The sequence below is a fragment of the Callospermophilus lateralis genome, chromosome 10 (assembly GCF_048772815.1).
Source record: "Callospermophilus lateralis isolate mCalLat2 chromosome 10, mCalLat2.hap1, whole genome shotgun sequence".
NCBI classification, from domain to species: Eukaryota; Metazoa; Chordata; class Mammalia; order Rodentia; family Sciuridae; genus Callospermophilus; species Callospermophilus lateralis.
In genome coordinates this window covers 114,844,067-114,857,929 of record NC_135314.1, presented here as the reverse complement: position 1 = coordinate 114,857,929, position 13,863 = coordinate 114,844,067, and the positions used below count along the sequence as shown (strand labels likewise).

The 13,863-nt window shown below is 36.6% G+C and overlaps 1 protein-coding gene across 1 annotated transcript in view; it reads right to left on the bottom strand.

Annotated features, from left to right (window-relative positions):
• The window catches only part of Plscr5 (phospholipid scramblase family member 5), a 43,631-nt gene extending 40,922 nt beyond the window's left edge, over window positions 1–2,709 (bottom strand). Inside the window, exons 1-2 of the mRNA XM_076867060.1 lie at window positions 2,651–2,709; window positions 375–561 (exon numbers count right to left, since the gene is read on the bottom strand). Of these exons, the coding sequence (XP_076723175.1) occupies window positions 375–561; window positions 2,651–2,709 (246 nt within the window). The remainder of the gene's footprint in view (window positions 1–374; window positions 562–2,650) is intronic.
• Window positions 2,710–13,863: the final 11,154 nt, after the last annotated feature.

Here is a 13,863-nt window from a genome sequence, read left to right as displayed (position 1 = left end):
TATTCAGCTGGTCATGTGAACCCTCTTACACTTAAGGAGATACATACAGATGCACAGACAACAAAACTATGCCCAATGGCTGCCGGAGAGCCCTAGAAAGAAAAGGCCTCAGCTGGGTCTTAGCGGATAAGAAGGTAACAGGGGCATTTTGCAGGCAGGACGGGACTTGAATGATCTCGAGCTGGTCATCCCACATGCTTTACAACATAGTGTGTCTTCTTCAGAATGGAACCCATACAAAACTGCCAAGGCTTTGACCTTGATGTACTTTTAGAATTGAACTCTGGCAAACTGCCAAAGGAAAATGTGATAGTAACTCAAAGGAATGGAGCTAAAGAGGAGAAGTCATCATTGGGCCTAGCCTATTTTCTTACTGGTATAGGAGGTGGTGCAACCAGAGAACTGCTTGCCTTACGTCGTTGTTTTTGGCTCCAGGTACAGTTTTGGACATTGGCATTCCTGTGTCTGTCACCTTCCAATAAGGGAGTGTGGATGAAAGCATTAGCAGAGCCAAAGCCTCTCCTGGCAATGCACACAGGGAAAATACCCGAGTGGCTGGGGCTGAGCGAAGGAAAGCAACAGATAGAGTGAACAACGAGCCCCAGCTTCAGCCCTGCACAGAGCTGCAGGAGCAAGCACCCAGGAGCACATCCTGTGTCTTAGGGGATGTCACCCAGATTTGTAGACATTGGGGAGCATGTCCCAATGTGGTCAATCTTCTGACCTTTCAGAGAAAGGTTGTAAAACAATTGTAAAACAATTGTAAAACAATCATCCCATCTTTTAAATATTAGAAATTAATTCAATGTACACGTTAAGCAACAAAGAACTTAGAGTTCTTTGGTAGTATTACATACAACTATAGACTGCTAGCTTGGAACTTCTTTGTCGGCCAAACCTGGCTTCCCATCTTGGTTTGTGAACATCTGTGTGATTCTTGGGAAAGTTATTTAACTTGGCAAAATATGCTTGCACACCATTGCAATCATAATAACAACAGATCCTCCACAGCATTGTTTTAGCCCTTAGTACAGTGACAGACCAGTTCCTGGCATGTGGCAGACTCTGAATGGATATTTGGTAGTAGTTGTCCCTAGCATCAATTTTTTTACTTCAGGTATCAGGGTTCCCAGTAAGATTAATTATTTATAGTTAGATGAATAAAGGACAACTCCCCCTCCCCAGTATTTAGAGAAAGAGAATTAACCCATTTTCTAAAGGCAATAAAAGGCATGTCAAACAAGAGAAGAACAAATTTAAAAATCCTCTTGACTAATAAGTGGAGTAATAAAAGAACACGCGTCTTTCAGTGAAGACCACACATTTTCTTTTAAAAGAACTTAGATCTTCCACGAAATTCAGAGTTTGGTTATTTGATAATAAATCTGGCATTTCCTAAAACAGAAGACTTCTACTCATTGATCATTTTATTTCAGATGCTTCAATGTGAACACCTACATGTGCACAATGGAGTTGACTGAATGTGTGTATAAGAGGAGGTCACTCTGGGGACACAAGGTCACTGTGGAGCTACGCGGGCCACAAATCTGTATTACTAGCTCTAATGTACAGTATGATTACACATTTGGTGAGCTGATGACATTTTTAAAAACACTTGGTAGATTCTGAAAGGCCAAAGGACAGTCAGGATTCCCTTTGATGATAATACTGTTTACAATTCTGCTTTTGTAACCACAGAATTTGTTTCTTAAATAGATTGTCATTTATGGGGATCTTTGCATTATTCTAAGTGTGAATAGTATTAAAATCTAAATTTTGAACATTTATTCTTAGAGAACTCTGTTGAAGTATCTTGTACTTACATAGCCCTATAGGGCTGTATCAGTCTGCTGTCCTGGAAAAGTATTTCAAATCATGGGTTTCAGGGTAAGCAAAACATGTACTTCAAATATAGAAATCATCTTTCTAGCAAAGAACAACTTTTATAATTCATGCAGCAGACACCTTTCTGGACTTCACATTAAATTCACACCATCTAGAAAAAAAAATCAAAATTACATCATGTCAATCTTCTGTTTGAAACTCTTCAATACTATGGAAGCCCTGAGAAAAATATCTAAACTTATGATCTTCAAAGCCTTACAAGCCTTGTTCCCTGCCCACCTCCCAGACTCATCTCCTTCTCCTCCCAGAGTCTCTAACTAAAGTCTCATCACTATTTGCAATAACCCCAAACTGGAAATCACCAAGTATCTATTGATCAAAAAGGAATTAGTTGTATAAACTATGACATATCTATGTTAAATCGAATACTGCAAGAACACTTCAGAGTTGTGTGTGTACACATACATCACACACACACACACACACACACACTCAAGAAAGCAAAAACAAAAAAAATAATAGTTACTTCTTGGAGAAGAGGGAGCAGAGTGAAGAAAATAGCAGAGGGGTAGGTGGCAGCTATACCTCACGCCGTATGCTTTGTTAGGTAGACCTGGCTTTCCAACCACCTATGAATTTCAATAACTGGAAAGCTAGTTTAAATTTTGAGAAAAAAAAATCAATACCTAATAGTCAAAGACAAAATGTAATACAGGAATCATGTATTTGTTGGTGGCCTACCCATACAGAGAAGGAAGGCTATTCTGTTCCTCATCACGTAGACTCCCCTTTAGCTTTTATATACTAGAACAGTTCCAGTTTTTTCTCGATAGGTCCTTTTCGCAAACAAGTCATGCCCGCCATGTGGGGGCCTCCCTGGGTCCACGTGGCCACAGATAGCACCCACGTGCAAGCCCACATGCATTGTTCATACCTCAAGGTGACTCCTGATGGATTTTTAACCTTCACTCATCGTCAACCAAGAATTGGACACAGGCTCTGGGACCCTGAGAAATCCAGAAATCCCATGTCAAGTTCTCTAGGTTGTTGGGTTGAAGCTCAGTTTGAGGTGAGTAGGAAGATGCTTTCCCCTGGCTGATAGGACTGGAGCCAAGACCCTCTGACTACTCTTTCCAAAAATCTCTTCTTTCAGAATCGCCCTTGAATCACCCTCCTCTCTGCTTCTTATATATCCTGAGGTGGGTGATGGCTATGGTTCTGCCTATTTTTGAATCATCTCTTATTACATCTTCTCTGATTTCTCTTTCAATAATAATATAGAAACTATTATTTTTTTCCCCCAGTTTTGGAGCTTTGACTGAAAGAAAATGTCCAGGACCTAACCTGCATAAAGATTAAATGACCCTGAACAAATTTCTACAATGGTCAGAGCAGCCTAGACCACATACCTGGGGCAAGCTTCCGAGTTCCTGGCACTGGGCTACTCAGCCACCTTTAAGAATACCTGTCCAACAGAGGGCTTCCTGCTGAGCAGTGGTAAAGTCATGTGTGATCTCAGTGAAGCAAAAATGAAAGGTGGGTGTAGACAGGAGCTGAATGGCATGGAGAATTTCCTTATCGCTTTTGAATCCCACATAAGATGGTATCAATGACTTTGTAAAAAGCCAAGAAGTAGATATGAAAGTACATGAAGATACAAAACAAGTTACAAAAAAAAAAAAAAAAAGGTAAAAAGTTGAAGATGATTTTCACTGGGGATTTGAAAATGGGTGATTTTTGATATAATATAATGAAGAAAGTAGAATTTTTAATTGGTAGAATAGGTTTCCTCCTTTCTTTTAAATCGTTTTGTATGATTTTTCTCCCAATGGTGAAGCATTGTAATTTTGCTTAATGAAATAAACCTAAAACAATTGATAAAACAAAATCACTGTATAATCTAAGTGCACTCATAAGCAGGTGGGGAGTAATTATCAGGTTTGACATTTTCAGTTAACTATTTTTGAGCACATATAATGCCAAGGAATATTAGATCCAAGAGAGGAATGAAAAAAAAAAGTTCTTAAAACAGTGACCGGAGATCATTGCATGCATATGTCTGAACTAGCTGGGCCTCAAGCCCTGTGCATTACGCTCCTCAAAATCCAGTTTACCAGCTGGGCATGGTGGTGCCCACCTAGAATCCTAGCAGTTTGGGAGGTTGAGACAGGAGAATTGCAAGTTCAAAGCCAGCCTCAGCAAAGGCAAGGTGCTAAGCAACTCAGTGAGACCCTGTCTCTAAATAAAGTACAAATAGGGCTGGGGATGTGGTTCAGTGGCCCCTGAATTCAATCCTTGATACCAACAAAACAAAACAAAACAAAACAAAACCCCAAAACAACAACAACAACCAAAAAAACCCAAACAAAACAAAGCAAAAACCAGTTACCTCAAACAGGTTCAGACTGTCTTCAAATAGACACTACTAAAATCACAGTGTAGGTGACACTGAAGAAAATGCAACTAGAATGGACAAATAGAGAAATGATTTTGCATCTAAAAACACTTCCATACAAATTAATTTTAATGCAAATGTAGAGTAGAACTAAACATAGCCACTATGTTGAAAGTGAAATGCTTTCTTCACATCCTTTTGTCAACTGGGAGGTGTACCTTCTGCATTAAAAGGGATAGGCTCCAGAGTTGGGACTAATTATTTATTTATTTATTTATTTTTGTGGTGCTAAAAATCCTTTAGATGATTTCAAAAGGAAGTCAACTATAAACACATTAAAAGATACTGGCTTAGCGTTGGGATGATGAGTGTCGGGTACGAGTGTTCAGTAGTTGAGATGAGATGGCATATTTGTTCTGTGCGGGATGGCACTTGTGTTGACTGACCCGCAACCCTGCATTTCCCATGGATATGAAGCAGTCATGCGGCTCATCCAAGTTGTACCTGAATCCACGTAGGAGAGAAAAGGTCCAAAGCAATCAGGAAAATCCTACTTCTCTCCTTGGTGTTGGGGAACTCAGGTGTCAGCCACACAATGCAGCGTACCCCCCTGGTGACAGTTTTGGGGCATATAACCTACATAGCCTAGTCCAACACCATGGAATTTCACTGGGCAGAGGTGGATCCTTGTGCAGGATACAAACAAGAAGACAAGTAGTTTTGATCAATACTTGTAATTATCTTAAAACCATGAGGTTGGAAGCCACTTTAGATTAAAAATGTTCCTGGAAGAATGGACAGAACAAAACATCAATGCTAATGACCGAGAAGAACAGACAGTTCATTCTACTTTGGACTGTCTGCTATGTAGACCCCCCAAATTCCCATTTTATTTAGTCAAATTTGAATTTGCTTTTATGTAAAATGCAGCCAAAGTTACCATTTTTGATAAATTTTATTGTGCATATTTGAGATTTACAACACACTAATACTGGAGACATAGATAATAAAGTGGTTATTATAGTGAAATAAATTGGGGTAATACTTTGTTTCCCTAACATGAAACAGTTGCCAAGAACAGTTAAGTAATATTCATTACATTAAAACAAATACTTGAGTTGTTTATTGATTTATTCATTTTTACTTTTTAATGTTACACTGAAAAGAAGCACTAAAAATTAAATTTCTTAGCCTAGCACCTAGTGCACTATCAATGTATATTTTGTAAATACTGTCTATATAATTCAAAACTATAAACATTCATAATTTTCAAATTAAGGGGAGATATTTTCATAGCAGAGCCACCTAATGGGGAAGAGAATGTGCTGTGGATACAAAAATTATTTAGGGTTTGGAATATTTCAGTTTCATGAAATAATATTTAAGATGCAAGTGATAACTATTTTTATAATATATAAGTAATAGAAAATATAAAGTACAATTTTACTAGTATCTTCTCATTTTTTCACCTCTCCTTATAAATAAATGATAAGTGAAAAATGACAGTATATTTGAATAAATATAATGTTAGGAAATGATGTGAATTCCAATGTTTATAATGTAAGTGCTTCTAACTACCCCAAAACAAAATTTCCCTGTACAAAATTTTTATGATCCTTTTCCCTTCTTCTCTCTAAAACAGGTCAGCAGTGCCAAACTTTGTCATTAGCTTTCTTACATCTCAGTTGTCCCACCTGTAAATTAGGTTTACTGATGTTTCCATAGATCCCTGATCTGTGCAACAACATTGTTAAGTATCTCAAAATTCCTCATTAACTCTAAATAAAAGGAAATTATTGCCAGCACGGTGGTTGATGCCTGTAATTCCAGAAGCTTGGGAGGCTGAAGCAGAAGTATTTCAAGTTCAAGGTCAGCCTCAACAATTTAGTGAATCCCTAAGCAATTTAGGAAACCTAAATAAAAATAAAAAGGGTTGGGGATATAGCTCAGTGGTAAAATGAACCTGAGTTCAATCCTCAGTACCAAAAATTAATAAATAAAATTATTAACACATATTTTCCTTATGGAAATAAATTGATTTTAAGAATTATTCTAGGGTAAAAATAGAACAAGAAAATGTATCTCTGTTTCACAAGTATACACAGTGGTCTTTTATTATGTTCAAATTGCTGTATTATAGTTGCTTCATCTGATTTTGGGGGGAGGTTACATTTTGGGATCTTGAATATAAAAAGCAGGATAAAGATAGAAAAAAAATATGAATAATTCAGTATGCTTCCTTTCATCTTTGTTTTGTAATTTCAAATATGTATATGCACATGCATACATGCAAATATAGATAAACACAGATTTGACTCTAATACTGACAGGGAGCTAAGTTAGTTGTTATATGTCTTATCATAAGTATTTCATATAAAATTAATTTCCTTGGAAGGTATATTACTACCATTCTCTTGAGCCATTATAAGCTTGTCCTGTAAATTGTAATTTAATTCTAATTATATACATGATTTTTACACCTACTGCTTTTCAACTCTTTTTTTTTTATTTTTAATTTTTATGTGGACACAATATCTTCATTTTATTTTTATGTGGTACTAGGGATAGAACCCAGTGCCTCATTCATGCTAGGTGAGCACTCTTCCCACTGATCCACAACCTCAGCCCTCAACTCATTTTTGAGTGATAGGACTTAAATGTTTTTTAAGCCAGTCTGTTGCAACTGGTGAATTTTTGGAATGTGGCATTGAGACTGCTCCTCCAATAGCATTGTGTTTGTAAAAAAAAAAAGACTATTTTTCTTTCATGATTTGTCACAGGGTACCACCATTGAGGAGCAAGGAGCAGCTATTCTTAGATTACAGGAAGACAGCATCTTTGATCTGGACTACATGCTAATGAATAGAGAGTTTAATACCAATATCACTTTATAAATTAATGGATGAATGAATGATTGATACCTATACTAGGAGACTTCAAAGTGGGTTTTTTAAAACTTCCACTAAATGTAGTTAACTACTCTGCGGAAAACGACATCACTTACTTTTATCTTTATCACAGTCAATAATCAAACATTACCTCTTGGTTCTTTTGAATTCTGTGGACTTGATTCTTTAATCGTCCACAATATCCAAAACAATTAAAGATTTTGTTGGGAAAACACTTTGGGCCCAGCTGTCAGGAGAACTGGAATGTCTTATTTCCCCACTCGGGGGGTCTTTCCACTGATGCACAATCAAGTCCCTCCAACCCTGGGGCTGTTTGAAATGTTGATGCCAGAAACAGCTGTGGTATCCAGAAGGCTCATTCAGAGGATTCTCCCACCAGGAAGGGGTTTCAGGAGGGACTGGGTGAGGGCCTCGATCTGGAATCCATCCCTGAGACACAGTTCTACAACCCAGTGTGCAGTAAACTTTCCTTCTTCCAAGAGTCCACAAATCCTTCACCTGCTGAAAATTTAAGACTATTTAAGAAGCGACAATATAGTAGGTACTGCATTTAAACTATATTATGTGTGGAATCAACTTTCTTAGCTACAGAGTTACGTGGAAAATGAGAATACCTGGAAGGATTTTATTTGTTTACTTTACTATAGAAAACGTTCATTATTTATTTCGTGTTTTAAGCACAGTCTTTAACACAAGGCGATTTCCACCCTCACAGGGTGGCTGATTTGCATTTGTGCGGTGAAATACTGCCATCGTGTGGCAACTTTGCTCATTGCAACATCCCCTTAGGGAGAGACTGCGCTTGGGGCTCATTTTATAATAAGCTTCAGGGTTTGCGGGAGGTATGGTGCCCAGAAGGGAAATTATTTTAATACAATAACAAATATTTAAGCATATCAATTTAAAATTGACTTTAAATAAGTCTACTGTTATTTTCGCAACTGGATTTTAATCTGTTATCTTGGGCATTCTTAGAATTTTCTATTTCATGTGAGTCCACGTTACAAATCTTTAAACTTTTTGAGAGTGTTTTTTTTTTTCAAGAGTCTAGGTTTTTTTCTTTCTTTCTTCTTTTTTAAAATTTTGTGTCTGTTCTGAAAGTTATCACGATTTATAAAATGTGCCTTTATTTTCATTCGGTTTGAAACGATCTCTGATGCATACCCCACTGTAAACAATAGGGGGCGTTACGATGTCATGTTTTGGTTTTCTCTGTAGGTTAGTGTTTTATTTCATAGGAAAAAACCCTTGGTTTTTCTTTTTGAAAAAAAAAATAACTTCTATAATTTCTAAAGGATATTTGTTTTATTTTGACAGCATTGCCAATAAACATCATGCTTATTATGTATCCTTTAGGGATTTAGTTTTTTAAGAGAGAAATAATTTTATGACTATTTCACTTTATGTACATATTCCTAATTTGATAAAAATCCAAATAAATTTATAGATAATCGGGACATAATAGTTTCAAAACATAACTTGGCTTGTGTCTTCATTAAACCGAGGTTGTTTCTCCATTTCCAGGTATTTTTTAAAATAATTTTTTCATTATATATTAATATGAATGTAATTTTCTTGTTACTCTTATTTAAGATTAAAAATCATAAAATTATACGCTCAGCCTTATGAAAGTGTGAAATCTTGAGACAATTATGGTGCATTGTTTGAAATAAAAAATATTTTCATGGTTGTTTGATTTTTTGAAAGTATAGTTCGTTTAAATGTATGGTATATTTTTAAGGTTTATATGACATTAAATTGTCAAATTATAGGATGAAAGTAAATTTGGGTAGATTAAAGAAATATTTAAGTTAAAAAAAGGAACGTTTGCATGGAAAAAGAATATTTTACAAGGCAGAACATCTCTTTCATATATCTTCATGCAGATATAAGAAAACTGAGGATAAGGCAACTGTAGCCTAAAACCATGATTTCTGTCTCCATCTAAAATGATGTAATGGTTGTCAATACTCCAAGTTTATTGAGTGTACACACACACACACACACACACACACACAAGAATGACATTATTTATTGCCTTAATTTATGAAAATTAGAATATTAAATAATAGCTTAAAGTCAGTTTTTACTTTACTTTTTTAATTCCAATCCCTTTTTTGGATAAAGAAAATCATCATTATGAATTTGTTGTACATTCTGAATTTTTAATGATTCAGGTAAAGATGGCTAGGATGTAGGTTTTTAAAAAATTTCTAGTCATTGAGAGTTTTATCTACCTGGTGATTTTTATACCTATACACAATTTTTAAAATATTGGTTGTTGGCTGGAGCTTAGCTGTAATGGTATTATCTGCACCATGGAAATTGAAAAACTCTGCAAATCTGGGCATTGTCTTCTTTTGGAGGCTTGTTCCTAGAATATCAGTGGGTTTTTCTTACCTGGAAACATTATTGGCACTTTTAAGGAAAACTCTTCCTGTGCAGTTTTCCTACTCATGTAAGATTTCTGGCACCTCTGAGAGCAGCCCCAGTGAAGACCAACAGCAAACCCTATTTACTGAATCCAGTAGAAGGGGCCCCACAATATTCAAATGCTCCTAGAAAGAGATTTACAAATGACCCCCACTCTGACCGGGATTCCTACACCATATCTGACAGTACAGCTGTGACTGCTTTTAGTTTGGGTCAGAATTTTGATCAGAAATATTGTGATGATTTAGTTTTAGAAAAATAAACGGAGACCAATGGATCAGGAACTTGTTTACCGACTGTTTAACTTCTTGGTCATCCTGTTGATCTGCTTACAGAATGCTGAGATACAGAAAAGAGGGAAACCAATCAGGAAGGCTCGATGTGTATCTGTTGTTTTGCCAACCAATAGCATTTACTTGTCCTCTGATAACCCTACACTTCAGTGCCCTCCAGACCAGAGCTGTACCACCCAGTATGGAGGCCAGAAGCCACCAATGACTTCCACAGTTCACGTGAGGCCAGAGCCCGTTGAGAGACTCAGTTTGAAATTTCCATGTACCAAAAGAGTAACATATGATCTCCAACTTTGAACATTCACTCCAAATTTAACTAAAATGTAAAATATCTCTAGCAAGTATTTATATCAAGATACTGAAATGAAAATATTAGATATACTCAGTTACATAAATAAAAATTACAACTCATATATCAATTCCACCCATTTCTTTTTACTTTTTTTTTTTTTTTTAAAGGTGACCACTAAAACCTTTTAAATCACATATGCAGCCCGCATTATGTTTCCATTAGACAGTGTTGCTGGAGGGGAAAAAAAAAAATCTTCTCATTGCTAGCCCCTGCAGTTCTGTTTTTCATAGTTCTCGTCTAGCTGTGGAGGTCCTCAGTGAGTCCAGCTTGGTTAAACAGAAGTCCATTTCATCATTTTAGAGGAGGTGGACAGGACCTGCTTTCAACCCAAAAGAGTGAGGCACAGGATTTTAGCTCCAGCTGCTGGGAAGAATAGCATCATTTTGCGGGCTTCCAAACTGTAGGTTAAAAGCCTAGAATTGGTAGCAGCTCTGTTACCACCTTAAAGACAAGGACAGGATGAAAATGAAACCCACCCAGGAATGCAGAGCCACACAGTATAGATTGGCCCCTGGAGTCCAATCTACCTGTTGGTAATTCAGTTACCTTTAGTAATATAGACCTGTGTGGCTCAAGCCTGCTTGGCTTAAAATTTCGTGCTACATGAAAGCCAAAAATCCCTCGTGGGCACAAAGGCTACAGCATTAACAGAGGAAGGACCTATTTGAGGACTGGATCTCAGGGAAGTAGTACTGGGATTAAAGCATATGAAGTCCAAGGCACACTAGAGGAACATGGCCCTGGCTGGAATTAATGAATACAAGTGGGAGGCAGTAAAAAGTGAAAACCATTAAACAACAACAAGAAGAAACCAGCCTTGACCAAGTCTGTTGGAAGCAGGTCGGTGGACTTCACAGCTCCATCGCACAGGGTCAAGGATAATGAAAGTCAGACATTGATCGAAATTCCATCTCCGCCACTAATTATTTATTTGATTTCTGCCAGTTACTTGGGATCTTGGAACCACAGAATCTGCATCTGAAAAATTGGGATCCGAAATAATTGTTCTAAGGACTTGATAGGAGGAGGAAGCCACCAAGCACTGAGGATTGACACTGTGTTCAATATATAGAGAAATCTACCATCGCCGAGACAATTCATTTTTTTAGATAGGTACTAAAGATTAAATTTGAGAAGATTTTTTTAAAAAAGTCCTCAGTCCTTAATCTTTGACATTCTTCCTCAAAATATGAAACAAAAGTATCTTCTAACAACCCAAAGAGCAAGATTTTAATCTGTATATTTGTAAGAGTTTATATTTTCCAAATTATGAAATTAAAACAGCTTCAAATTTTCAGTGTTTTTGAAATTATTTTTCCTAGGTTGAAGATAATGTAGTAATTTTTTAAAAGTGTAAATATGTTAAGAGATAAGTCTCTTAAAGTGAGACAACTCATCTTTAAGCTTTTGTGTGCTTTGTTACAACTCTGTGCTTCTTTCATACTTCAGAAATCTAGGAAGCATGAATCATTGACTTATTGATATTACTTGTTTATTAATTGACTGTTGATTAGTTTAATTAGCATGTGATATTGAACTTGTTTGAAATTTACTTTTTTCTAATTATATGCTGAGCTCAAATGCTCAATTATTTGATTGTCAGCCTTTCAGAATGACTCTTTTTCAGTTTTGTATGTGACCTTTCATCCATTCTTAATTTAGTCTTGGTAAGTAAATGCTAATGTAAAATTAGTGAAATCAGGAAGAAGATATATTGAATATGTTCTTATGTACACATATATAGAAACATATTGTTAGCAACTAACATATATGCAATGTTACTGAAGACTGCTTTTAATAACCAATCACCCAACTCTGCTTCTCTTAGGAAAATGACTCAAGTTCATGGCTCCGTCACTATTTGTGCCTATTGCAGACTGGTTTTGAGTGAAGTGAAAGTATTTTCTGTTTAGCCAGGTGCCTTCTGACATATAATCTTTTATTAGGTCTTATGTTCTTATTTTTGTTAGCTCATAATTCATTTCAAATGAAATTCAAGGAGTTTTGTTTAAATTTTGAAATATTCCTTGAAATATTTCAAAATTTAAACATTTATTAGCCTCTAGATTTTTAAAGTCTATTTTTGAAATTATAAAGGTAACATAGGAAAAGACATTCGATGGCTGTGCTTTATTATTTACTTCTGTCCTCCGATTGACTTAAAATATTCAAATTTTTTTTTTTGCGAAATGTTTGATCTTCTCTCTCCCATCTTGTTAGGGCCCTGTGGAGTTGACCACCTGGAAGGAGACAGAAGTTGATCTTTTTTATTTTTTATTGAGTTAGGGTTAATTGGAATAAGAGAAGCTTTCTTGTGATAGAACTTTCTCATAGGGACCCCAAAATGATGTTGAAAAAAATGAGTCCCTTGCAATGTACTGGATATAGTCAACTCAAACACAAGTGATTGAACAAATAGAGTTCCTACACTTGACACCAACAAAAACATTACCTAGTGGGAGAAAGAAAGATAGGTCCCTCTAATTGTATAATAGTGGAAGGGTACTTGCATAATTACAGGTCTGCGGTGACAGCTGCAGGCAATGTCCGCTATCTGGCACTGCAGGCGGTAATTTACCCAGGCACTTCCCATTCATTTGAATGGAGAGCTGTGGGGGGTGGCCCTTCCGAATCCTATATAATTGCAGACACTTTAAGTAACTATCATCGAAGATTTCTCATTTTAATATTGTGTAAAAATACAACTTATTTTTTTCAACCGGACTTGCCTGCCCTACAGAGCTTTTAAATGCTGCACTTAACTGACTAGCCTCCTTACATTTTTATTCTGAAATCATTCCTTTGTTATTTTCATATTCTAAGGCACGCGTGATGGGTAACAACAAGATCTCTTTGGTGGAGATTAGGTTTAACAAAACTGTTGGGTAAAATCTTGTCTTTTCATTAACATTCCTAAAGGTAGTAAGCGCAGTAGCATAAAAAAGTGAGATTGTCAACTATAATTTGAGATCGGTTGTAGCTTTCCAAACTGACTTCAGTAGTCACTTTATTTGAAAACATTTTCCGAATGATTTTGGTATCTTCTTACTGAACATGGGAGTCTCTCCTCTGTAATCTTAATCCGAGCAGACTCAAGGACTAGGGAAGGGGACAGTGAAACTGCTGGCTGAAGACTTCAGGGCTACCACACAAAAAGGGTTCAGGAGAGGACCTTAGCCTTCTACTAGAAAGAAAGCCCTTTGTCGTATTTAATGCACCATTCTAGAAGACAACCAAATAAGCAAAGTAACATCTTTATTTCCTAACATAGAGGCAGTTAAAAACATCAAAGAAAAGGATATAGAAGAGGAAAAAAAAAAAAGATTTATTTTTCACCATGAACCAACTCAAGTCACATTTCATCTGCTTTCTATGGGCTACCTGAGTCTTCAGAGTTGGAACAGATCGCCTCATGCTCTGGTTTCCCAGAAGAAAATGAATCTACATCATGAACGGTGTGGAGTTAGAAATGTGTGGTACAGATGCTGGTGAAACGCAGAGGCTTGGGGCTCCTCAGCTGTGCTGCACAGTAAGCCTGGAGTTGCTGGATTCTGGAAAATTCAGGGCATCCCAGTGCCCTGGACAGTGCCCAGAGAACCTGGGCAGTGGCTATCTGCCGAGCAATATAGAAGTACA